Source organism: Doryrhamphus excisus, chromosome 1, assembly GCF_030265055.1.
Source record: "Doryrhamphus excisus isolate RoL2022-K1 chromosome 1, RoL_Dexc_1.0, whole genome shotgun sequence".
NCBI classification, from domain to species: Eukaryota; Metazoa; Chordata; class Actinopteri; order Syngnathiformes; family Syngnathidae; genus Doryrhamphus; species Doryrhamphus excisus.
The window spans coordinates 6608880-6634479 of record NC_080466.1 but is presented as its reverse complement, the minus strand read 5'-3'; the positions used below and the strand labels follow the sequence as shown (position 1 = coordinate 6634479).

The window sequence follows — 25600 nt, the reverse complement described above, 5'->3', positions numbered from 1 at the left end:
GCTTTTTTGCCGGTTTGACCACAAAATATAATGAACCGCCTCTGCTGCGTCACCTTGGTCCCCGTATTCGAAGCTTGAGTCCCGTAATGAAGGCGGGGGTAACGACTCAGAGAAGGAGGCTACTGTGTCACCGCACACACACCCCCAATGGAGGAGGTCTCTAATGTGGTGGAAATGGAAAGATTAATAATTCAAAAGCAGCTGGCCGTGAATCAGTCGGCTATTTTGCTTCAGAGGAACTTTTTTTGTGGGAGGTGACCCCCACGGACACCCATAGTGGAGGGTACACTTTCTCATCCTTAACCTGCTACAAAAGAAGAGGCTTTGGGAGAGCATGATTTGCATACAGTGGGGCTGTGTGTGACATCCCACCTTCTGTGGGGACAGAAAAAATGCTAGGATGAGCCTTTCACCCTTCCCCTTGCACATTTCTCCATAAATAGTCATATAAGCCATAACTCAGTATCCAAATGAACATCGTTTGTGTGGTCGTGTGTCATATATCCGCACCCTTCGTGGGGGGGGGGATTAACGGTTTATTTATCGCAGGTGATCATCATCATCTCTCACCATCTCACCCTCAGTGTGTTGATGTATGTTTGAGCCATGTGCATCGTCTATTTCGCTCCATCATTTGCACATCTCTCCTGATTCCTTTTGTCCTATACGTCTACTATCGTGATGCATTCGAGTGTCATGTAAATAACTCTTTCTCCTTCCTGCCTGTGTGTGTGTGATGCATACGCTATCATCTGCTGGTAAATCTTTGCTAGCCAGCATTCCTCTGAGACACATTTTAATCCTCCTGCATCTCTCCTCTTTCTTAAGGTGTTGGCTGCGACTGGATACATACTTTATCTGGAGCTTTATAGGCCCTGCTACACTCATCATAATGGTGAGACACACACACACACACACGCATGAATGTTCACTGTCAGTGCAGCAGCTCACGTTAAAAGTCAACTTGGCTGCCATATTATTAGTGCAGGTTTACGTGAAGGTGTTGCTGAATATCCTCTTCCTCCTCCTTTGCCGCAGCTTCTGAAAAGTGTAAAAATGTGTCATTTTAAAAGTCCTCCCCACTCATGGATTAACTCAAGATGGAACACATTCCAACCAGTTGAAAATCTTTGAAGTCATCAACGACGACAAACCATACAGAGTCTAGAAAGAAAGAAAAAGCTCGCCGACACAGCATCCGCAAATATAATTGAAGTGGAAATAATCTTAATCTTCAAACACTTCTTCTGATTTTTGGGATTGGATTTCTATGTCAAAGCAAGGGCACTACCTTATTGATGTATGGAATATAAAACACCCCCTCTCTATTGAGAAATATGTTTTTAAGACAGTGATCTTTTTAAATAACAGCTGGTGGATTGTTTGATCACAATTATCTTCCTCAATCTCTGAGACACTTTTTTTCCCAGTGGGTCCAATTTTTCAAGTCATTGTTGCATGTGAGGTACAGGAAGAAAAGCTCCAACTTGCTTCAGGAAATGTTTTTTGGTCCCATCTCCATGTATACGTATATTTCTAGACCTCGATCATACTACGTCTTTGATGACTGCTTTATGTTTGAGTCACTACAATATTTAGTATTCGATGCCCAAACATACTCAAGCGTACAATCTTGATCACATGACATTTTCATACGATTCAACTGCAAAGTTGGTAATTGCATCACACTCTTCCGAAACCAACAGTCGACTATTTGCTTCTAGATAGTGTTCATTGTAGGCATGCATGAGATATTGTTTATGTTCTTTACCAGCGTCCAAAACAGTTGCAATACTTAATGACAAACAGGAAATCAAGAAGTTAATATGCATGGTTTTTTTTTTTACTGACATTGCCAACTCCTGGCCTGGAATGTCCATTACAGAGCACATTTGCTGGTCCTTTGAAGACAACTCTGTCTTATGTATGTCAAACTTATTTTTAAAAAAATGCTTTTAGTTTAACTGAGTTTCCACACTAGAGGGCTAAGGTGGCTAATCTGTGAAATGTAAACGTTTTCTGGACCATCCTCCGACAATCATCTGCTAATTTTTGACTGTTATTCGGCATCAGGGCAAGAATCATACAGGGTTTGAACAATTTAGCACATTAGGATGGAATGGAGAACCAAAAGCCAAATGCATTCTTTGAGAAAGTACACCTCTGCTTTTGTAATAACATCAACTAGTTCTCATACTTTAGGCACTTTAATAATCCAGTACATTAACACTTGAGCACTCGAGCACTTTGTGTCTCCCCAAATCTGTGGTTCTGTGAAGTGCACACAGTTTTATGCCTTGTTTGACTGTTATTATTTATTCTTCGGCTCTTCTTTTCGATCAAATGTCATTGGTACTATACTTAACGTCAACCTGCCCTCAGGGACGAACCATGGAAATTAGCCACTGGCTGTTGATTAATATGAAATGTTGATTAATATGCATAATATGCACTTTTCCTTAAATAAAGAAAACTATAAATGTAAAGATGTCAAATGTCAAAGAAATATTTCACAATCAGATTTCAACCAGGCTGCCTCAAAATGGCATTAACTTTTGCTCCATATCAAATGAAGAACCCTCTTAAACAAGATCCATGCACTATGTGGAGGTTAAAGACAAAGAAAACATTCATCTAGTACCTTGAAAATAGAGTTGTCCCTGTTGCCAGATGTGGATAAAACACCACAATTTAAGACATGATAGCGCCGGGTGCATGTTTCCAATTAGACGACTGTGGGAATGCATGCTGCTGTGCATAGGGATCGTTTTAAGTACCAGCCAGTGAGGCTATCACTGATCTGACCGAGCGGTAGCACATACAGCCTCAGAGACACTGCAAACCCGCGTCTTTATTAAACCATCAACAGATGGGACTGCAGCTCCGATATGTGCTCCAATAGTGATCTTGAATGGATTTAAGACTGTTAGAATTTTTTAGACTCATTGACTGGACCGATGTTGTGTTTTCAAACCAGTTGCTGTTGGCTTGTGCATTACCTGGGAGCCACATACTATTAACATGTATCTATTTACTGTATCTGTGTGTTTCAGCTCAATGTAATCTTCCTTGGTATCGCACTATATAAGATGTTCCACCACACCGCCATCCTCAAACCCGATTCTGGATGTCTGGACAACATCAAGTAAGTTTCTGTCCTGATAAACGGACACCTTGACATTTACTGTCTTTTTAGAGTGTGAGGTACAGCATATTGCAAGATCCGACAGGCAGCTTTTAACCTCATAAAGGAACTAAGAACAGCTGGCACTGCTCCTTCCCCTGACCAGCACCTTTAGAGGCTATTAACACATTATGCATTGTCTGTTGAAGCCATAAAAATAGACATATTGTCCTTCACTACACTGCAAGTATACTGTATTCAATGTATACTTAGTTCCTTAAACAGTAAATTCTTCTTCTTCTGGTCTCCTGTTTATAGTGAATTAGAACAACTCAAGTCTTGACAATATTTGCAATTATTTTCCCTGGTCTCCATTTTACAGTAATTAAAACTAGAATAAAACATATACAGCTTACATTTTTGCTGCCACTATTCCAAATGAATCCCTGCCATTTCTGCTACATAGCCAAGATGGTGACTATCGAGAGTGGTAAGTGTCCAGCACTGCACACTCACTATTTTTACAGCTTTGAGTGCAACATTATACACTCAAAAGGCTAAGCGTAAGTATGGTAGTGTGCGAATTTTGAAACAGCAATAGACTTGTTGCCCAGCAACACAGTGGAAGAAAGAAACGACTGCTTTGAAAGAAAATGCAGACGCATAGTAAGATTTTTAATTTAAGGTACACCCTAAGGAAGCACCAGCACATTAAGTACACATGGAGATCTAATGGGATCCAGTACAGTATGGAGTATTTACCAAACATAATAACGGTGAGGTCATTGAAGTGCAAATTAAACTCCTATTTTTAAATCGAATCATACCTTAAATTAAGGTTACTAGGGTAATCTAATGTTATTTAGTGTTCACGTCTAAAAAAGAAACTAAAAAGTACACGCCCAGACTGTCCATGCCCCACATTTGAGTTTATTTGCTCTGAGTATATTCGACTCAGCAGCGTCGATTCCGGCTGCACAAAGCACAAGCCCAAAGGAAAATAATGCCTGAATGTGATCTAGTCATCCATTGTCCTTTTTTATTTTGTATGTTTGCATGAGACACGTCTTATTTTTGTCTGACATCATCTCAAGATGCCTCTCATTGAGCAGCACATCATTATTATCTGCATATGACCCTCTGAGGATGTTACTTGAAAATATGACTTCATTTCCACCGAGCGCCGTGTCTCCGTCTGCCTGACTAACTAATCACGACTGTGTTATTCTCTCATTCCGGCAGCGCCCGAGACAAAAGGCTTGAGTCTTAATTTGAACAATATGTGGCGGATCAGCGCCGGGTGCCCCGCCGACGTGCGGCACACAAAGTCAGTGAAGAGATGGTTTTTGTTATTTCTTCTAAACACTGCGGCCACCGTCTCTGTTAGGCGAGGGCGCTGGGAAATATTTCAAAAATGAAGGCGAAACCACACGATCATTGCTCCAGTGCCTTTCAGGGGATGTAATCAAAAGGCTTGATTAAAGATAAAATCAAAGAGCAGTTTAAAGAATAAACGCTTTGGGATTTTTTCCCCCCAGTTTGTTTTTAAATGACTTTTTCTCTCTATGAGCATGCTGAAGGTTGAATAGATTTTAATCAGTAGGCTTTATTAGTCATGTCTCATTTCTTTGTGAGTCATAATTGTGCCCTTTTTTTTGTCTCATTTATGTTCGTCCTTGTTGTTTTCTTTGTCTCTTGAATTCCAAGCGATTATACATTGTCTCTGTTGCTGATTGGCTCTGGTAAGGCCATTCTCCAATCAAGATGCCCCGACATCTCCCCCTGAGACATTTTGATTGGTTTGCTGTTGTCTTATTTGTCTGTAGAAACCGCCCCCTCTCTCCTTTAACCACACGTGCCTCCTCATCTCTACGGAATATGAATTACTTGAACGTTTGTGACATTTGTGAGCTGTTTCTTTGACCTATATAACTCGCCCCGATGTGCTGTTGAAATGTTACAATGGTGAAATGTGAGTGAGGGGAAGCAGCTGAGAGCCTGACTTAAGGGAGCACCGGGAGGGAGGGGGAGTGTGGTTGGGGGGGGCGGCGGAGGGAAGGAAAAGAGGGATGAGATGCTCCTTTATTGGAGAGGGTCAGCAGACGGGCTTTATTGGCGGTTATGTCTCGCCTGAATGGTGCCACAGAGGGCAACATCAAATCAATCATCGCAGTCTCACTCACTTACCCTCCTATTTTCTTTCTCCTCCTTCCTCCTGACTCTTCTAATATCTCACTAATATCCTTGCCTTGTCCCCCGCCCCATGTGTATTTATCTCTATTTTGAGTTTTGATGAATGCTCAGTCTGCCAATCATATTAGTGACCATTGTGAGGACAGAGACAGTGGTATATACTTGCAGTATATTTTACAAAGCAAAAATCAGCAGTAGACACAATTAGTACTTCAAGACTCTCTGTTTTGATCGCTAAACAGGTGGCTGAGAAAAATCAGAGTAGCAACACTAAGAAAGGAAAACAGGAAAAATTCCACAGAAAAAGTGAATAGAGTGAGGTTCCCCAGGATAGTGAAGTATGCACATCAGGGTTTGTGTGGGTGAAAAGATAAATAGAAATACATAATATTAGAGACAAATATAAATCTAAAAAGAAAAAACAATTATAATCCAAACGAGAACTGGGTGGCACGGCGGTCGAGTGGTTAGGACCCCAGTGGGACACTATAGTAAGTTCATTCATTCATTCATTTTCTACCGCTTTTCCTCACGAGGGTCGCGAGGGGTGCTGGAGCCTATCCCAGCTGTCTTTGGGCGAGAGGCGGGGTACACCCTGGACTGGTCGCCAGCCAATCACAGGGCACATATAGACAAACAACCATTCACAGTCACATTCATACCTATGGACAATTTGGAGTCACCAATTAACCTAGCATGTTTTTGGAATGAGGGAGGAAACCGGAGTACCCGGAGAAAACCCACGCATGCACGGGGAGAACATGCAAACTCCACACAGCGATGCCCGAGGGTGGAATTGAACCCTGGTCACCTAGCTGTGAGGTCTACGCGCTAACCACTCAACCGCTGTGCCGCCCCCACTATAGTAAGTTGTGTTAATAAAATAGACTTCCATAGAGGTCCATCAGATCTTGTGGAACTCTTATGAAGTTCTCATGATATGGCACCTCCACATCGTGTAGAACAACAGTTCAACATTTTAAACATGTACAAAAGTGTGTCACTGTTTAACACATTTCTGTACTGTGCAGAAAATGAATCAAGCGAGGTTCCTCGGTCTGCAGGAATGTATATCTGCAAAAAGGAACATCTAAATGGGAGGATGTAAAGAAAAATAGAACAAAATATGGAGTGGGACCATTGCTCAGTGAGTTTGTGAAAATGTGAAACACACTTTTAACACTCAGGAAAAAAAAATTCTTCTCGTGACTGACATCAGCTCGCTTATCACCTCTCCTACCTTCGTCTGTGTATTTGGTGTTTGATGCCCCCTGAGTGTGTACTTTTAAGGAATACCTACCTTGGTTTTCTCCATCCCACTCCCACTGTGTCATGGATTTGGGTGAACCCTTCCTCACCCCTTTCTCCTCCTTTATGATACCACATGCATCACCGTAGGCTGAAGAGCATTTTCTGATTGAGGGCAAGAGATAAGGTTAGCGTAGCACAAGCTGAAACGTACCCTGTCCACATGCCGTCCATTATCACGGCCACTACTGACCTTTATGTCGGACACATTAAGAGAATAATCATTCTTTTCAAAGAGTTGGTTGAGCGCAACATGAGGGGAAAAAATGTGTTTTTCTCACGGATCTTCTCCTTTCCTGCAGGTCTTGGGTGATTGGGGCCATAGCCCTGCTGTGTCTGCTGGGTCTCACCTGGGCTTTTGGCCTGATGTACATCAACGAAAGCACCGTGATCATGGCCTATCTTTTCACAATCTTCAACTCACTGCAGGGAATGTTCATCTTTATTTTCCACTGCATTCTGCAGAAGAAGGTGAGCGAGATGTAGACCAGATAGACATGGTCTTAAGCATAGTGAACATTGTAGCCGGGACTTTGAAAAAGTTAGTCAACAAGAGGCAGGTGACGTAAACAACATTTTAAAGCACATGCAGAGGTAAACAAAGCTTCTAGATGTTGACTACTCATTACAGTAGACTTCAAATGAAGCGTCTTCATACTGCAAACTTGTGGAGTTAATTTAAAAAAACACACACACATCAACAGGTTGCCAACAGCCAGAGAAATAAATGCGAGATATTATCTGTGCAATATTGGAGACCCTATTATTTTCTTTTATAAGTGACACACCTGGGCACTGTAAGAGAATTAAACAGATTTCATAGGGGAAGACATGGGAACATTAGTGTTCCCAGTTGCTTTTATCTTTGTATAGTTACTTCTTAGTTGGCCTGAACATGCTTTCCTCGTATTAACTTGGTGTGCATGCCGTTCTTTTTTTTTTTAATCTATGAACTGTTGCCATATTGTACTTAGCAGCCAGGCTAGGGTTGTTGTTTGATTTCCCACTCTTACCATTACTCGTTATCATCACACTTTTTCCTATGTGTGATTTTAGGGTAATTTTTAAGGTCTTTTTTTTTGTGGGCCAGCGAAGTGAATCTTAAATCTGATTGGTTCAAGAAACAGCCCAAGAGACATGGGCCATCACTGCTGATCCTGAAGACCCTGGACAGATTCAATTGGCAAGGCAACACATAGACACCGAAATCTGATTGGATAAATAATAGATTGTTGGGAATAAATATAATTTCATGAAACAAATATTAGGATTTAAGTTGATCGTATTTAGGCCAGCAGAAAAGGATTCGCTGGGCGTTATAGCACACCACTGATACACACACACACACACATTTTTGGGGGGTTATCTGACCTTCTGGATTAGATGAACACATAGATTAGAGCACATATATTTCCAAGTTGAAGTTATACTGTCGGGGGTTTCCTGAAGAAAACCTACACATCCTGTCGTATTTCCACAGTCTCACACTTTCAGTACCTTGGAGAATAGATAGAGGCAAGAAGATTAATCAAATGCTCAATAGTAATGTGGCGTCAGACCCATTGTGAGCCTTCAGTTTTAAATGCACAGCAAGTAAACTCCAGCAAGGGAGTGTATGTATGTGTGTGTGTGTGTGTGTCCACAGTCTACTTAAGGTATGTGTTAGGCCATCAGATCAGGTGTCCAGAGAGATGTCCTCAGAACCGTGCTGAGGTTTTCTTTGGCTGCAGCCCAACGTGGTTTCTCCCAAGATGCACGGCACGGCTCACCACACAGCTGTTCAAACAGAGCATGTGGCAAAACAGGCCTGCCAGTCCAACAAGCTTGTTAAAAAGCAATTACTGCGCTATTTGTTCTAACTTGATTGGGATCTAAATGCAGATGTTCTGTGTGTACAAGTGCATCATGTGACTCCTGGAGGAATACCGCCATTACAAATCCGAGTAATAAAGTCGGGTCATGTTAATGGGAAGGAAGTTATAAAGTTAATCCTTTAACGTGGACATTTTGATGGAGTCGATGTTTGTTCAAGAAACCTCAGCAAGAAAAGTCAGCCCAGAGGGTAATATATCAAATTAAGACCGACATTGTTTTGGTCCCATGGAAGCAGCAAGACTACGCAGGATCTGGCCTCGGTCCACCTGTTAAGGTTTTTTGTCAGTGCTGCACATTTGTCAACCAATTCTCAGTTTTCGGTGTATATCAAGGGGCGGGGGGCATGCTTTAGAGTTATAGAAGAGCGAGCTGCCAGTGGTAGTTGTGGTAAAATGTCAAATCATTCAAGCTTTCATACGTATTGTACATAAAGGTCAGATTTTCCTCACTGCTAATCACTGGATGTGTTTACTTGGACCACAATATTCCGATATTACCCTGGAACTTCCAAGGTCAAAATTAATTTGCTTCACTGTACTATGAAAAACGTTCTTGAATAACTTGACCGGAGTATAGGACAGCCTTGAATATCATTTTTTTTCAGAAAGTTTCTTTCTGTTTTAGACAAGCTCAAAGATATCGATCTTTTTAAAAGTGTGGTTTCATTTTTCAGTGAAATAACAACTGGGTATCATATGGCAACAGCTCTGCTTTGTTGATCGCCATTATTCTAAAAACGCATCACGACTCTTTCTCTGTTGTTTGCTCACTTGCTAACAACATTCGTTTTTTCTGCGGTGGAGGTGGCATGACAGAATCAGAATCAAAATGTCCTTTATTGTCATTATACAGGATGTAAAATGAGATTGGAGAGCTTCTCCTTTCAGTGCAATAGTTTAAAAGTATACAAAAGTAGTATAAGTAAAAAAGAAAGTTTAACGAGTTGCAGGGAGGCTTTAAATATATACAAGATGACAAATAATCCAAAGAAAAAGCAAAACCCAGATGTTCACTGAACTGAAGTCAAGCAAAATATGTTGATGTATGTGTGATTATATGATAATAGTTTAGAAAACCTTAAACTGTATTATGGAAAGCAGGAAGTGAACAAATGTAACAGTTACTGATTATAAAAGTACCAGATGGAGGGGTTAGGATTCAATAAGCTTTGCTTCTTCCTACTCCTTTTGGACATGTGGAACTGGGAACTGATTATGTGATGCACTCAATTGTAATCTGATGCATGTTCAAATGAAATAAAACCATTACTGTTACCATTACCATTACCATTACCATTACCATTACCATTATGGGTTCAACTCCAAATTTCCAGAAAATTCTCCCCATTTTGCGTCTTTATTGCTTAATATGCAATACTTTAGTAACAACCTCCACCTAACACCTCCCATGTAGGTGCGTAAAGAGTACGGCAAGTGTCTGCGCACTCACTGCTGTAGCGGCAAGAGCGTAGAGACCTCCATCTCCTCCTCCAAGACCACCACCTCCCGTACGCCCGGCCGCTACTCTACAGGCTCACAGGTGAGCTTACCTGCCTGCACACCTGGACGCTACAGCACAGCAGACTCTCAGGTGAGGCCAGTGCACGCCATGAGGGTTTGAGGTTACTGTCCTTCGCTTTCAACTGCAAATGAAATGACATCATTGATTTCTGAGATGTTGTATAGGTTCATTTGGAGTTGAAAGTGGACCTAGCCCAAACCTTGACTCACATCTGTGCACATGGATGCTGGCATTCTGGTCTTTAAAGTGTCAATGGAATTGACGGGTGGTTATGTTTTCCCCATATCCCCTTTGCTGGTTGTTGATTTGCCCTTTTTTTTTGTGCACCACACCCTTTTATGTTTATACTTTGCTTCTCCTCTTTTGTTTTCATGTGATCACGCCTCCCTTCCCTCACCACGGCTGCTCCATTTCCTCCTCTTTTCCCTTCCGCTTCCTCTCCCGTAGAGTCGAATCAGGCGGATGTGGAACGACACTGTGAGGAAACAGGAGTCCTCCTTCATCACGGGAGACATCAACAGCTCTGCCACGCTTAACAGAGGTAACCGCGGGATACCACACATTTGCATTCCCGTCTCTGTCAATGTATCATATATATTAGCAGCAGAGAGCGTGTCAAGCATGAGTTGTCATTTAGTAGTGGTTGGGTTCCTGCAGCGTAATGTTCCACTCGAGAGTATGGTGTATATACAATTCAGTAGGAAGGATGCTTGGAGGATGGATTGATAATAGTAATCGTGTTTCATAGAATGGAATCATTTGTTATCTCCAAATACTATCATTAATATAAAATGTAATAAACATATGTGGGTTGGTGATAGTGTAGTGTAGTGCGCCAAATGATGGACCTCTATCCAGATCCGGACCCAGTGATGGCTCTTGCTGGACTCGTGACTAATTACGTGACTGGGAAATAACATATATATATTAAAAGGCGTGGGTCGATCATAGTGGCAGCTTATCTTATCTATTAATTCAGTCACTACAGTTAACATGACAGCAAACATGGTGACATCACTCGTTTTGAGCCAGGGACATTGTTTGGTTACTGCCGGGAACCATCCATCCATCCATTTTTTTGTGCCACTTATTTTCGAATAGAACCATGGCTTGCTCAAAAGTAAGACGTTGATTGAAAAAGTGATAGGAAGGACCAAATGTGTTCATTTTTCCAGAATCCGGTGCCAAAGCGCCATGTCTCATATCCTCTGAAACTGTAGTGTCCGGTATGAAAAATCTACGAGCGTCGTACCACATAAATTTACAGCACAGCATCATGCAAATGATGAAGAATCTTTACCAAGGATTGTTTGAATACTGGAGCAGAACAACATTTTCCGCTAATGGGAGAGTTGTGGCGCTATTCAAAGGTAAACAATGTCCTGTTGCAGGTTTTCTGTTAAAGAGAAATTAATATTAAATTATTATTTCAGTTTTATTTAACTTCAAACTAATACTCTTGTGCTCATTCATGGTTTGTACAGTCAAACCTTTTATTATCATGTCTCCCATTGGGGGACAAATATTTTCACCCTTCCCCACCCCGACGTGGTGACATGTGTGCACAGCCAAATTTACTACCGCGCCGGGTTTGTTTCACCTGCGGCAAGAATAGACCAGGTCAAAGCTTACAAGTGTTCAGCGCACCTTCGGCACACTGTTTTGTCATGAAATTCAAGCTAAAAATGTGGACATCTCCCCCTGATGTGCTCCCACGGCCATCTCGGCACAGCCCTGTTTACCAGTTTACCAAATTGGCTGCGCAAATTATGAGCCGGATGAAATTTGCACTGCACAGGGTGCGCCACCCTGCGCCACCTTGCACTGCGCCATGGAAATAGAGGCCGTAATCTTAACTTTACTGCTATGTGAGTCCACTTCATCACTTTACTTGTTTGTATTATGCTCTTTTTCTCTCCATTCTGTAAAAACAAATTCACAAGCCAAAGAAAGGGCTGTGCTATTCTGAGTTCATATGCCAAGGTTGTGTGTAACTAAAGCTGCACCGTATATTATTTGAAAAAAAAATCGAAATTGCACGACCTCTATGCAGAGGTTTCACCGTATCTTCTTTTATTAAAAGATGTCAAATGGTGTGTGTCTCTTCCCAAGAATACATTCAACATGGCTTGGATATCTCAGCTTCCTGAGGTACTGTTTTAAAGCAGAAAGCGACTGTAGTTGGTGGTGTTTAAAAGATATCTATTACCGCCCCCTCCTCATAAGGCCACAGTAAAACTGTTAAGGAAGTGTGTGTCCTTCTGAGTACATCCAAATGGTGAAATATACTCCCGTAGTCCAATTTTTAAAAGTCTCTCAAGTCGAGGTGTGGCCCTGTCTTCCTTTTGGCCACTAATATGCTGTTACATGACAGATTGATGCTCAAGCAGACAGTGTGTCAGCATCGGAATTATCACACACATTCTGAGGGAAGGCTTAACACACACACACACACACAACCTCCGCCTACTATTACTTTACACAAATAAGGTGCGAAGAGCTGCTTAGCTGCCACATCCCAACTTTCTGAAAAGTGTGCATTAGTGAACAAAGGCAGAATGAGATATTTTGATAGAAGTTGGAATTGTAGATGTTTGGCAATTGGGGAAAAAAAGGAAGAAATACTTTCATTTTTTATGTTAAAGTTGGGCTGCTAAGAAATTTCTATAGTAGGGACTGTATATATACTCCATTTTGTCCATCGTTAACTCATAATTGATCCTAAATAGATGTTTGCCGTGATCATCATGTAGTATTGTTATATACAGTAATATCATGTAATATTGGAATATAATATAGAGTCGTGAAAAACGTATTAGTATAACCCATGGTGGCATATGTGGCACCCCCTATGGGTTATACTCAAAATGCATTGGAAGACATACTAGCTTTACACACATAAGTATATGCTTGTCAGTCCCACAAGCACAATGTTGTGATGATTGTGCTAAAAATCCTAAAGTTACAGTGGGTGGTTTGTAGCCGGCATTGAACTGTGTGAGAAATTTCAAGTCCATCCAACTGATGTGTATTTGTCAGAAAAATAATTGCACCGGCAATACAGTTTTAACACATTTTTACACTTTTGCATGTAGCAAACCCCTCATTTTAATTATTTCAATCAAATATATACTCTAAATAAGGCATAGTGGTGAGTGTGTTGGCCACACAGTCAGGAGATCTGGAACATCTGGGTTCCAGTGGAGTTTGGATGTAGTCCCTGTGTGTTTTCTGTAGGTTCCTCCCACATTCCAAAAATATGCATCTTAGGTTACAAGACTCTAAATTTCCATAGGTGTGAATAGTTGTTTGTCTATATGTGCCCTGCCATTGACTGGCAACCAGTCCAGGGTGCACCCGCCACTCGCCTGAAGTCAGCTAGGATAGGCTCCAGCATACCCTCGTGAAGACACACGATATATAGCAAATGGATGGATGGATGGATACTCTAAATATTGCTCTGTTGTTTGAATCCAACCACTGTATCTTCTTCTATATCATTACAAACAATCCAAGCGTATTAAAATGCAGCAACAAGTTGTCCCAAGCAATGCTCTACTCCCATTGTGTTTGTGCGCCCCCTACCCCCGACCCCCATCATGACTGGTGGCGGCTGCAAGAATGACTTGTTAAGCTTTGCTGAGGCTTTTACCTCAGAACTGTGTTGGCTTGTTTGATTCACTTGTCCTCTTCTCTCCTTCTTTCTTCCACACACTCACTTTCCATCTCTTTCTCGCTGTACTTACTCCCACTGAGCCACATCTACATGCTCCCTCTCTTCCCCCCCCTCTTCAATCACCAAATATCCTCCTGTTTTTTTTCCTCTCTCTTGACTCGGCTGTTGCTTTTCCCTCCTTCCTTTCTCTATCTGCCTGTACCAGGAACCATGGCTAATCATCTTATAACTAATGCTCTCCTTCGTCCCCATGGTACTAACAACCCTTATAACACTCTCCTGGGGGACTCTGCAGTCTATAACAACCCTGCTGCGGGCATGTACAACACCCAAGGTGTGCCTGATGTTCCTATTCTAAATGTACAGCATGCAGATTGTTATGAAAGTACATTTCTTTTAATTTGCATGACGATTGTATTGTGATGCAGGCTTCTTGGTGATGTGGTGAAGACTCCCAAGTGATACCATTGACAGATCACTCTGCGTTACGGATGGGCGTAGTAATTGATGAATCGATCATTATGAATTCTGTATGGAACTGATCGATGATAATCGTGTCTTAAAGCAATTGAGGCTAATGTACTGCACTATTTAGTCTGCCATGGGAAGTTAAATCCTCTATTGTGTTCAATACAACAGTGGCATGAAAACAGGCGTGCAGAACATTCCGATCAATGGTGTGTGTGAGTGACAGGAAGAAAAGCTGTGACTCACTTGGGGAAAGGTTGTTTTGTGCCATCTGTTGGCTAGCATATACGAACATCTATCAAACCAGTAAAAAAAAATGCACTTAATTAATAATCCTGTTAATAATTCCAGTCACTCCAACATTTGAACACAAAAAACTTTTGTATAATTTTACAATTGTAGTTTTACATATGTAAAACAATTTCAAATGCATGCAAAGGGATTTCTCACCTCCTTGCATTTTTTTTGGCTCCATGGTGAGTTATTTTGTAATAAGAAAAGCAGAGATTTATGGATTAACTGTGTTATTTTGCAAAGAACTACAGAGTGAAGCGCTGATGACAGCATCGACATTGTGACAGAAGCTTGGGGATTTCTGGTTCCCATTCCCGTGCTAATATGATGCTAACAGGGATATTTTTAATTTAATAGCTCATATTATCAAATGTAATAGATTTAATAACACAACAAGAGTTGCACAAGCCACATTGTATGTGAACCGAGGCAAAATCTGTTTTTTTGCTTTTTTTACGTTAACCACCAAATACACTAACTGGATTGTGCACTAATTGAGATTTCACTGTAACACGGAACTCCGTAAACTAAGGTATTCACCGGTATTCTGGTAAATACAGTAATAGATAATTAATTTTTCACTGCAGTACTTTGCTGTCTAAAGAAGTACACGGCAGCGGCTACGGGAAGTTGACTTTTCTCCAGCCTTTTTAAAATAATATTTTTAAAACATAATAAAGCTGTCACTTTATTGCCCCCGGATATAAGACAACAAAATACGATCAGTATGGTAATCTGTTTGTTTTTTTTCCCATAGCTGGTCATAAATGGTCGGGGAAATGCCCATCCCTAAAATGCGATAATTACATACAGAAAACATTTCCTAATTTGTTTCTAAGTCATGTGTTGATTTGTTTGGCACATCCTTGGGAGTCTGCACACTGAAATGTTTGTGCCCACTTTGCATTGGTGCATGTCTTGTATAATGTCCATGTGTCTAATATCAATGTGAAATAACACAAACAAGCATAATAATCAACTGTCCAAATGCAGATAATGAGATACGCCTCCAATTACTGTCTATCTATTGTTTCTGATGTGCAAACTGACATCTTTGTCTCTTTCTGTCTTCTTCCTCATGCCGTCCATTAGCATCTTACCGAGACACAAGTATGGGTTCAGTTCCTACATCAATAACTTAGACTTTCTTCTCTGGCTTCTGCATAACTTTTTTTATTCTCTCCAGCCAAAGAAAAGTTTTGTTTGGCTGTCAGCCTTTTCAAAGCAACTTTTCATTGGTTTATTTAATTTTGTATAAAATCTATATCCTATTGTCTTTCTGTGAAGATTCTTTAAGCCCGTTTTCTAAGTGCAACTTGTGTGAAATGTTGTAGATACGATTTAAAGACATTTCAGTTGCTAGGATTAAAATGCAATCGTTCGTTTTGTCCCAAATTGATTCAATTTAAGAACCTTAAGTGTGACTTTTACAATTTCTTTTGCTCTTAAAGTCACAGCCTTGTTTTTTGTCACTGCACTAATTAGCACATTGAATTATGGATGCTTCCAGCCTGCTTTAATGCTAAATCCTCAGCAAACTCACCTAATAAAAAAATAATTTTCCCCACTGCAAGACTTGAATCAATTTTTCATCTCTCACTGTACTTCAGAGGGCATCCTGAACAACGCAAGAGACTCCAGTGTTATGGACACGCTGCCGCTTAATGGTAACCACGGCAACAACTACAGCATGGCCAGCAGCGAATACTTGAGTGACTGTGTGCAAATTCTAGACCGGAGCGGCGGCTACGGCACCCATAGCAACCACAAAGAGACCACTTTGGAAAAGAAGATATTGAAAGAGCTTACCTCCAATTATATCCCGTCTTATCTCAACAACCATGAGAGGGCCACTAGCGAGCGTAGTCACAACCTGATGAACAAGCTCGTCAACAGCAGCATGGCCAATGGAGGTGAGCTCTTACTTTTCATTGTTGCATGTGGTCACTTCTATCTAGACGGGGTATGCATGGCAAAAAAACACGAATTCTGCCTCCTAGAAACTAAGCCATCCTCACCTCCTACATGTTTGAAACTCAGTGGTGGTGATGGTTACGTGCTAAGTTACAGTATGTCAGCACCCACCCAGTTAACAATTCATCATCATGGGTGGCATTAGCTGTCAGACTGCTCAAAATATCTTCACTTGTATTCTGGACTTGAATTGGAGGCAATAAGCAGCAAATAAGTCGGTACCAGGATGATGTGGTTGCTAGTTTTCCATAAGAAGTCATGTAAATAATCTCATCTGGGGGAAATTGTCATAAAGTCATAAAACCTTATAAACTGTTTAAATACAAGTGGAGAAAAAAAGTTAGCTACTATTAACATTAAACTATTCAAACAAAGTCTAAAGGGACAGTAAGCAGCCGATTCCTCCAGCTGCCTGGAGGGCTCCAACGTTCAAATGTACCTATAGAATTATCATCCTGTAAGAGACGGTGATGTAACACACACACACACACACTAGTTAGATTTATTTTCAGTTAATATTTAGAAATGTTAGCTGTCATTGAATTTTGAAGGGAAATCTACTGCTTGCTCCAAAATAGATCAGCGGTACAATTTAGAAAACATAGATGCAAAACAAATCAACAAATCCAAAAGTGGCTTCTATAGAATCTAAGAGTCTGACTATTCATTTGTTAAAATAGGAAACAACATATGCAAGGGACAGTGAAGACGGATTCACATGCCTAGACATTAAGGACTATTTGAATCAGGTGGTGCACATATGGAGGACATTGTATGACAGGACACTAGAAAGGCTATTAATAATTGCATTTAAACTTCCATTTCTTAAAAAAAAAAAAAAAGTCAAAGCCATGCTTCTCCAAGTGGATCATTTACATTTAGTTAGGGTATGACTTCTTAAAGCAGGTGGTCTCAAACTCAATTTACCTGGGGGCCACTGGAGCTAGGGTCTGGGCGAGGCTGGGCCGCATCAGGTTTTCAAAAAAAAAAAAAAAAACGCATTTATTAAAAACAGAAAAATGAATAAACTTTGCTTTGGTTCCGATTTTCTACAAGAAAAGCTCTGATAAAACATTCCACTGTTCTCAAATATCTTACTTTTTATTTTTCTACACAAAATAAAATCAAGAATAAAGAAAATCAATCAGTAATAAATAAATATAATAATAATAAAACAGCAAATAATTAAAACTTAAGAAACCACATATAGTTGGTGGGTAGACAAATTATTTTTTTCAGATTAAAATGAACAAAGCATTATTAGAGCCCTGTAGACATGACAAAACACGACTATAGTCACATTTATACTTTTTTTTATTTACAACATATTGCGCAACTGCAGGGTCTTGAGACACATGCTAACTTGCAAACTAGAGAGCTAGCGACCTAAACGGTAGCCTCCAAGTTATTTCCTTTAAACTTAAAAAGCCAAAAACTTACCACTTCCACACAGACAGGGAGGATAACTATTAACAGTTATTTAACCTTTAACATGAACATTAATCAAACGTAATAATTTTTTCTGGGTACATGATACCATACAGCATCCATATCAAACTTGTGCGGGCCGCACTAACATTAAACTTTCATATCAAGGCGGGGGCCTCAAACTAGTTTCATGCGGGCCACATTTGGTCTGCGGGCCGCGTGTTTGAGACCACTGTTTTAAAGTGTTTTAACCCCCTGTAAAATCCTTATATGCTAATTAGTTAGCATATACAGAATTTTTTTATCTCCTTCTGTGTGTTAGTTTGATAAACCAAATTTGCCCCTTGAGCCCTAAAATGTGTGCACCTCTGTCCTAGATAAATGTAGATAGTCTGATAATTCCCGTGGACTTCCTCTGTAATGTTTCAAATGTCGAATGCAGCTGCAAACGTTTGTCCAGGGAAAAGGAAGCCAAAAGATGTTTTTCATTATAAAGAGTGAAGAATGTGAAAGTCCTAAGCACACATGTTTTCTTTCAGGGAGCCTGGCAGGAGGTAGCAGTAGCTCCAGCAGCAGTGGAGTCGGAGGCTGTGTGGGCAACGGTAAAGAGGACGGAGGCCCCATGGTGCTGGACAACCCTGCGGCCTTCCCCCACGAGGAGAACCTCGGTCTGGAAATCATCCGTGAGGAATCCAATGCGCCGCTCCTACCGCCGCGGCCTCCTCCTCCAGATAGCCACCCGCCGCCGCCTCCCCCACACAGCTACTCCAGACCACGCCGTATCCCGCAGGAAACCAGCGAGAGCTTTTTCCCCCTGCTGACCAATGAGCACACCGACGAGCACACACACTCACCCAACCACAGAGACTCGCTGTACACCAGCATGCCGGTTCTCACCGACCTCCCAGACGCCCAGGTGAATGGATTAACGGACGGCGAAGACGAAAGCTCCGGAGAACTGCAGCCCTGTAAGAGCGCCACCGCGCCAGAGTTAGACGACGTCTACTACAAGAGCATGCCCAACTTGGGCTCCAGGAACCACCTTCACGAGCTGCAGAGCTACTACCACATGGGGCGTGGAGGTAGCGATGGCTACATGGTGTCCGGCAGCAAGGAGGAGTCTGATTCGTCACCTGAGGAGCCCCCTGTGGACCCTTCCCACCTGGTCACCAGTCTATAGAGTCCACCAAGAGACTCCTGTCCCTCCCTGAGCTCACAACCTTCCACTGTTGTTAACTGACAAGCCGAGCGGGTCCGCCCCTGGACTAAGAGCTGCGTGTAACTCTTATCATGGTTCACAACAATAAAGGGGCTGAATGTATTGTCATCAGAGGGCGACGCTGAGAGCCACTTTGTGAATATCAAACCTTGAGTAGAACCTTGGACCTGGAAGGGAGAGAAGCAGGGAGGGATGTGTAATTTTATGTGTCGGACCTGAAAGTTCTCCAATATGGACCTCCAGCAGATCAGAGTCTCCACTATTACCACGACTGAGGTTCTGACCCCCCGACTCTCCTGGTTAACAAGGAATCGTCTGTGTTTCTGTATGTGGATCTCACTCTAAAAGACACATTTTGAAGGCCAATCCAGCCACAACATAGACTGGCTTCAGGCAAAGGCCCCGCCCCCACTACCTGCCAATCAAGTGGAGGATGTATGATAAAAATCTCTCAGCAAGCAAACTGTAACCGTATCTTTTTCTGACGTTCTAAATTCCTGTTCATATCTGCTCAACGGGAGTTGTGTCCAGGCTGGTGTCATATGTTCCTGCAAGTTCTCGTGACTGCGGCTGCTGTTTATTTCGCTAATAACAAAATGGCGGGAGATCCGGTGTACGAAAAGCGGCCGGTGTCGTCTTCTTTCTTCCGTAGAAGTCTTCAGTTATGAAAAGAATTACGACAAAGTGACTAAATCATTTCTATGTATTGTATAGAATACAGATACAGATGTTGCATATGACCAGTTGTTATTTTTCAGTTGTCTGTGGAGCCGTTTGGAACTGTCCGGTCACATTTCGGTGACGGAAGCAGTAAGGAACTTCTTAGCGCACTCTGACTAATATGCATTTAGCCAACGCACAGTTTTGATCCGTTTACAGCCACACCACTCTCACTTACATTTTGCAAATTGTTACTATATATTTTACACTGTGTAGTCGGAAGGGAAAAAGAAAGCGGTGCTTACTATGGAAAACACTTTTTCTGGAAGTTTATTTTTCTTTTAGGCACAAGGGGGGGGGACCTGGGTGGGTAAAACACACCAGGTATTTTGGAGTAACTTATATATAAAGCATATTGTTTTTATTGCCAAATATTCTACCATTTGACATTACTTAACTGTACTCATTGTGCAAAATAAAATATTTAAAAAAAATGGGAATTGAATGTTATTCAAAATTGAAAGAAATACCATTACTTTATTTTATTTTTATTTTATTTTATTTTTTACACCATCAATGTGTACTGAGGATGTGAACTCTGCACACTGCAGCACTGTTTAATGTTAAATCCAATGTTTACTTATTGAGGAGGGACATTTTCAAAAGTTTGTATGAAGTGTAGCTTCCACGTGTATCCCGCGAGCCGCTTCCAAGTTTCCCTAGAGAGAAATTATTTATTTATCTGTTTATCGGTTGAAAGAAGGCAGGAAAAAAAAAAAGAGCTGACTTTTATGCAGGAGTAAATAAAGTGGCACACGGAGTGCTTTCTTTTGATTTGTTTCTTTATTTTTAAATTATTAAGATCATGTTGATTATTCCGATATTATTGCTGATTATTTATTCTTTTTTGTATGGGTTACCAAGTTGAATGATCTCATAACTAATATTTGTTGTAACAGTGAAAGTTGTTTGCCAACAAATAAATTACTGAACTAGCGCTGCGACTTTTTCTTTTGACTTGTTGTTGGAGATGTAATGTAAACATTGTTGCCCCCCCCCCCGAATGGGCTCTGCCATCCCTTCATGAAGATGACATGGATTCTATGGAAGAGTGTGCTTCTTTGTGCTTATAAAGTAACTGCAGTCAGAGTTCAAGTGCATTTATATCGTGCTTTTTTTCCCACAGCACTTTTCCATTGTTGCGTTATATCTCGCCCACTTTGTTGACGTTGATTACCTGTCGATTACAAGGCGACCACTCTCTCCCCCTCAGGAGTCATGCTGCCTCTGGGCTTTCGTTGTAATCTTGTTTCACGTAGCCTGTTGTGGCCTGGAGTATTCACCTTACACTGTGCTGCTTTTAGCCACGCAAGCATTTTACAGGGAAGGGTTGCACTGAGGGAAAATGTTTAATGGAAAAGAGCTGCAAGTATGACTAGCTATTCATTTGTATTGTTCATTCCAGCATGTCTGAAAGAAATTTGCTTGAATATTTTTTACAAATTTCTGCCCTAATTGTTGAAGTCTTAAAACACTGACAAATTATTCTCACCCAGACATACCGTCATCCCTCGTTTATTGTGGTTAATTGGCTGCGATTGGTGAATTTTTGCTAAGTAGAATTCAATATTAATGCATATAAACGGATATAAATATAGTCAATATAATCTAAAAAATAAAAAATAAGCCATTTAAGACTTGAATAAGTGTTTGTGTGTGTTTCAATAAATGTCTTCAGGATGTGTACACAGGAAGTGAGGTTGAGGATTCAGAGGTGAGTTTTAGCTGGACTAACAGTAGCCATGATGACTGTTATTATGATGCTATTGCACCTATCGTGTGATGAATAATTATAAAATAATTAAAGCCTGCTGTTTCCAAATTGTCCATAGGTATGAATGTGAGTGTGAATGGTTGTTTGTCTATATGTGCCCTGTGATTGGCCGCTGACCAGTCCAAGGTGTACCCCGCCTCTCACCCAAAGACAGCTGGGATAGGCTCCAGCATGTGAGGATAAGTCGTACAGAAAATGAATGAATGTTGGCAGTCTTATGTGTGTTACTAGTGACACCTAGTGGCCAATGTAGACTGCGGTTCATAAACGTCTTGTATTGCCTTAAACTCTATTTGTATTTTAGTTCAGTTTCAGTCATGTTCTGTGTTTGTCGCTCTGCTTCTGTCCTTCTATTGCGGTGCAGGCAGTGTGGCCGATGCACACCTGCAATCAATTATTCACCTAGGCTTCTTAAGCATGGCGGCAGATTGTACCTCCAGCTTCACCTGCTCACTTTCTTGCTTTGTGGCGTTTGTCTCTGTGGTACCTTGTAAGTAATATCCCGCTGGGTTCTCCCAGTGGTGTTATGTTGGTTTTTTTGTTTTTTTTTGTTACTATAGTAGTTTATTGTTTGGATTTTTATTGGTATTTTTCCTGTCAGCCCTTCTTAGGAGGACACTTTTTGCATCATTAAATATTTTGTTATTATTTGAACTGAGTCTCTTGATCCTCTTGATCAGCGCACACTAGTTAGCGCCTCTCCTGACAGTTCATTGTTATGCTTGAAAATGTGTTTTAACCACAAAACAGCCATCATTTATTAATTACTGAAAAGATGTATATTAATATTTCTTTTACATTTTTTTTCACGCGTGAGGAAAAAAAGGTGATGACATAACTGCACAATAGAAAAGATAATGTTTGGTGCAGTGAACACCATTCCACATCACTGTTGTCACAAGCCTAGAGCGTCTTCTCACAGCTGTCAACAGTAATGGTCACTCCTTGGTACATGTCAATCAGTATGCCAGTCAGTATGAATATATATATATGCATATATATACTGAATAAGTGGCACCCGACTGAGTCGGAGGACCAGCCAAACTGTGAAAAAGTGCCACTGAAAGTCCATAAGACTCTATAACAGACCTCCTAGAAGAGCCAAATTTCTACTGTGCTATCACTTTGCAAAGATAGTTACAAATCACAACAACACATGTAAACTTTACTTTCTATCTGAATCATATTGCATCATAATTTATGCCCTTTCTGCTGCTTATTTACTAGCCATGGGGCAACAGAGCAGCTGTCCAATGAAAGCTATAGTGATTTGTGCCGCTCGTCTCTCTTCTCCTGGGGAAATAAGCTATGGCCCATCAGTAGCCCCTGGCATCCTCTCTTGATGTACACAGCATATAAAAAAAGAAATGGCTGAGGACCTGGTCTGTCTATTGGTCACAGAAGCCGAGGTTCTCAGGAATAATTAGTATATTGGACAAAATCATCCGGGAACCCCTCGCCGGTACTTCCTGTTACAGGCACAGAGCAAGATATTGCCGCACTTTCCCCACAAGGCTCTAATGTTTTTGGACCTTTCACTCGAAAGTGGGCCTTAAGGTTAGCCAAGGTTCCTCCACAGGAAGTAGTGGAGGCATTCTAAGTAATTGAAAAACACTTTTTCAAATGCTTGAACAGTAAATAAAAATAGAGCAGGGAACATCCATTGTACTATTTTCAAAGCTTGCTGTCGTTCAAAGTACAAAAATAGGAACTTAGCGTACCTGCTGTTTGGTGGCTGCTTTCCGCTTGTCTGGTTTCATCCAGAATGTATGCCCTTCATCTGTCTGAGCACGCTGCCGCAGCTTGCAGCAGGATGTGCTCGCAAAATCTGTCAATCCCATCAGACCGTTGATGGAATTCGTTACCACGCACAACTTCAGAGAATTTAAAACAGGGGTCTCAAACACACGGCCCGCGGGCCATTTGTGGCCCGCAGGACACTAGTTTGAGGCCCCCGCCTTGATATGAAAGTTTAATGTTAGTGCGGCCCGCGCAAGTTTGATATGGATGCTGTATGGTATCATGTACCCAGAAAAAATTATTACGTTTGATTAATGTTCATGTTAAAGGTTAAATAACTGTTAATAGTTATCCTCCCTATCCATGTGGAAGTGGTAAGCTTTTCGTTTTTTAAGTTTTAAGGAAATAACTTGGAGGCGACCATTTAGGTCGCTAGCTCTCTAGTTTGCGAGTTAGCATGTGTCTCAAGACCCTGCAGTTGCGCAATATGTTGTAAATAAAAACAGTATAAATGTGACTATAGTCGTGTTTTGTCATGTCTACAGGGTTCTAATAATGCTCTGTTAATTTTAATCTGGAAAAAATAATTTGTCTACCCACCAACTATATGTGGTTTCTTAATTTTTAATTATTTGCTGTTTTATTATTATTATTATATTTATTTATTACTGATTGATTTTCTTTATTCTTGATCTTATTTTGTGTAGAAAAATAAAAAGTAAGATATTTGAGAACAGTGGGATGTTTTATCAGAGCTTTTCTTGTAGAAAATCGGAACCAAAGCAAATTTTATTCATTTTTCTGTTTTTAATAAATGCGTTTTTTTTTTTTTTTTTTGGAAAACCTGATGCGGCCCAGCCTCGCCCAGACCCGAGCTCCAGTGGCCCTCAGGTAAATTGAGTTTGAGACCCCTGATTTAAAACATGGTGGTGAAAATTATTTGCCAAGATGTATTTGCTTTTATGACTGCTCTCGGTCAATCCAGAATTTTAATAAAGCGCACTTTATTAATGATTAGGAGTGCATGAGAAAGTGGAAAGGAAAACAACGCTCTTTGACCACATGGTCATGTTTTCACAAATGTATTGCACAACACAGCAGTGTTGAACCAATGTTGTAATAATATAATCCATATGCAAATGAGATCATTAAGCTACCACCACCAACACATTGAATATCTCTAGATGCAGTTCTGGCGAGTAACTCTGCCATAAAATAATGAAATTTCAATGATTTTTTTAATGAATGAACGTTTGCTGCCTTTAAAGTCACCAGAGGCCCCTAACAGTTTCCCTGCCTCTGCCACCTCCTTCCTTCTCCGTCTCCTCTCCTGCCAGTCACAGGATGACTAAATGAGCAGTGGTCTATGTGGGTCATATCTCTGCTGGAGCACTCTGATCGTTTAGTGGTGCCTGGCTGTGTTATCTTCCCGGTTACTCTGTTTCCTTCCTTCAAGGGAACGCATTCAGGATGTCTAACAAGGTGACATGTGTCTTAGATTTGCTTCATACGCACAAAACACAGACGACTGCTTGCATTCATTTAAATTAAGTGTGTCCCGCATCGCACTGATAGATATTTCTCCCAAAAAAATTTAACACACAGTGGAACAACATTGCATTAAATTTTTTTTAAAAAATGGCTTTGATTTTGTAGGTGTGCCTACTATTAAAGTGTAAATCCATTAAAGTGTAAATATTTTTTTTTAAACCAAAAAAATATAAGAACGCCAACAGCGGATAACATACAATATATAGTAGTTAAAAAAATAGATTACACAAAAATGGTAATGTTTGTCAATGTCACAATTGTGACTTCAATAAATAATTTTATTGGCCTCAATAAAATTTGGCATTCATGGCTAGAACTCACGGCTGTTGGTATTCGAGGACCTGTCTGTTACCTCACACACACACACACACACACATACACAATAGCAGCTTGCTATAGATTCAATGTCAGCTAACATTTCTAGCTCCTATCAATACCTGACAACAAAAGTACAAGTGTGTGTTACTTCGGTGTACTCAAAGCATGAAGAGATGGGATATAATACTCCCAGTACTATCACATGTTGGCGTCCTCTAGACTTCACCTGAAAGCAGTTGCACAATTCAACCTGTCCGAAAAGAGTAGGAAGAAGCAGAGCATATTCAATCCTACCCCTTCTTCATGCCTCAGCAATTACTAATAGTTTGTTCACTTCTTGTGTTGCAAAAAACTACATCACAATTCAAACTAGAATATATGCATATTTATGCATATAGCTAAGCGTTCATATGCATT

At 40.8% G+C, this 25600-nt stretch overlaps 1 protein-coding gene across 2 annotated transcripts in view; it reads left to right on the top strand.

The window, feature by feature from the left end:
* The window catches only part of adgrl3.1 (adhesion G protein-coupled receptor L3.1), a 172198-nt gene extending 151461 nt beyond the window's left edge, over positions 1-20737 (top strand). The window contains exons 19-28 of one of the 2 annotated variants that reach the window (XM_058085624.1): positions 829-895; positions 3054-3145; positions 6928-7096; positions 9914-10090; positions 10469-10562; positions 13903-14031; positions 15552-15569; positions 16070-16126; positions 16193-16372; positions 18401-20737. In XM_058085624.1, the coding sequence (XP_057941607.1) occupies positions 829-895; positions 3054-3145; positions 6928-7096; positions 9914-10090; positions 10469-10562; positions 13903-14031; positions 15552-15569; positions 16070-16126; positions 16193-16372; positions 18401-19041 (1624 nt within the window). In that variant the 3' untranslated portion in view covers positions 19042-20737. Of the gene's footprint in view, positions 1-828; positions 896-3053; positions 3146-6927; positions 7097-9913; positions 10091-10468; positions 10563-13902; positions 14032-15551; positions 15570-16069; positions 16373-18400 lie in introns of both variants that reach the window. The other variant, XM_058085631.1, reaches the window with a different exon arrangement.
* The last annotated feature ends 4863 nt before the right edge of the window (positions 20738-25600 follow it).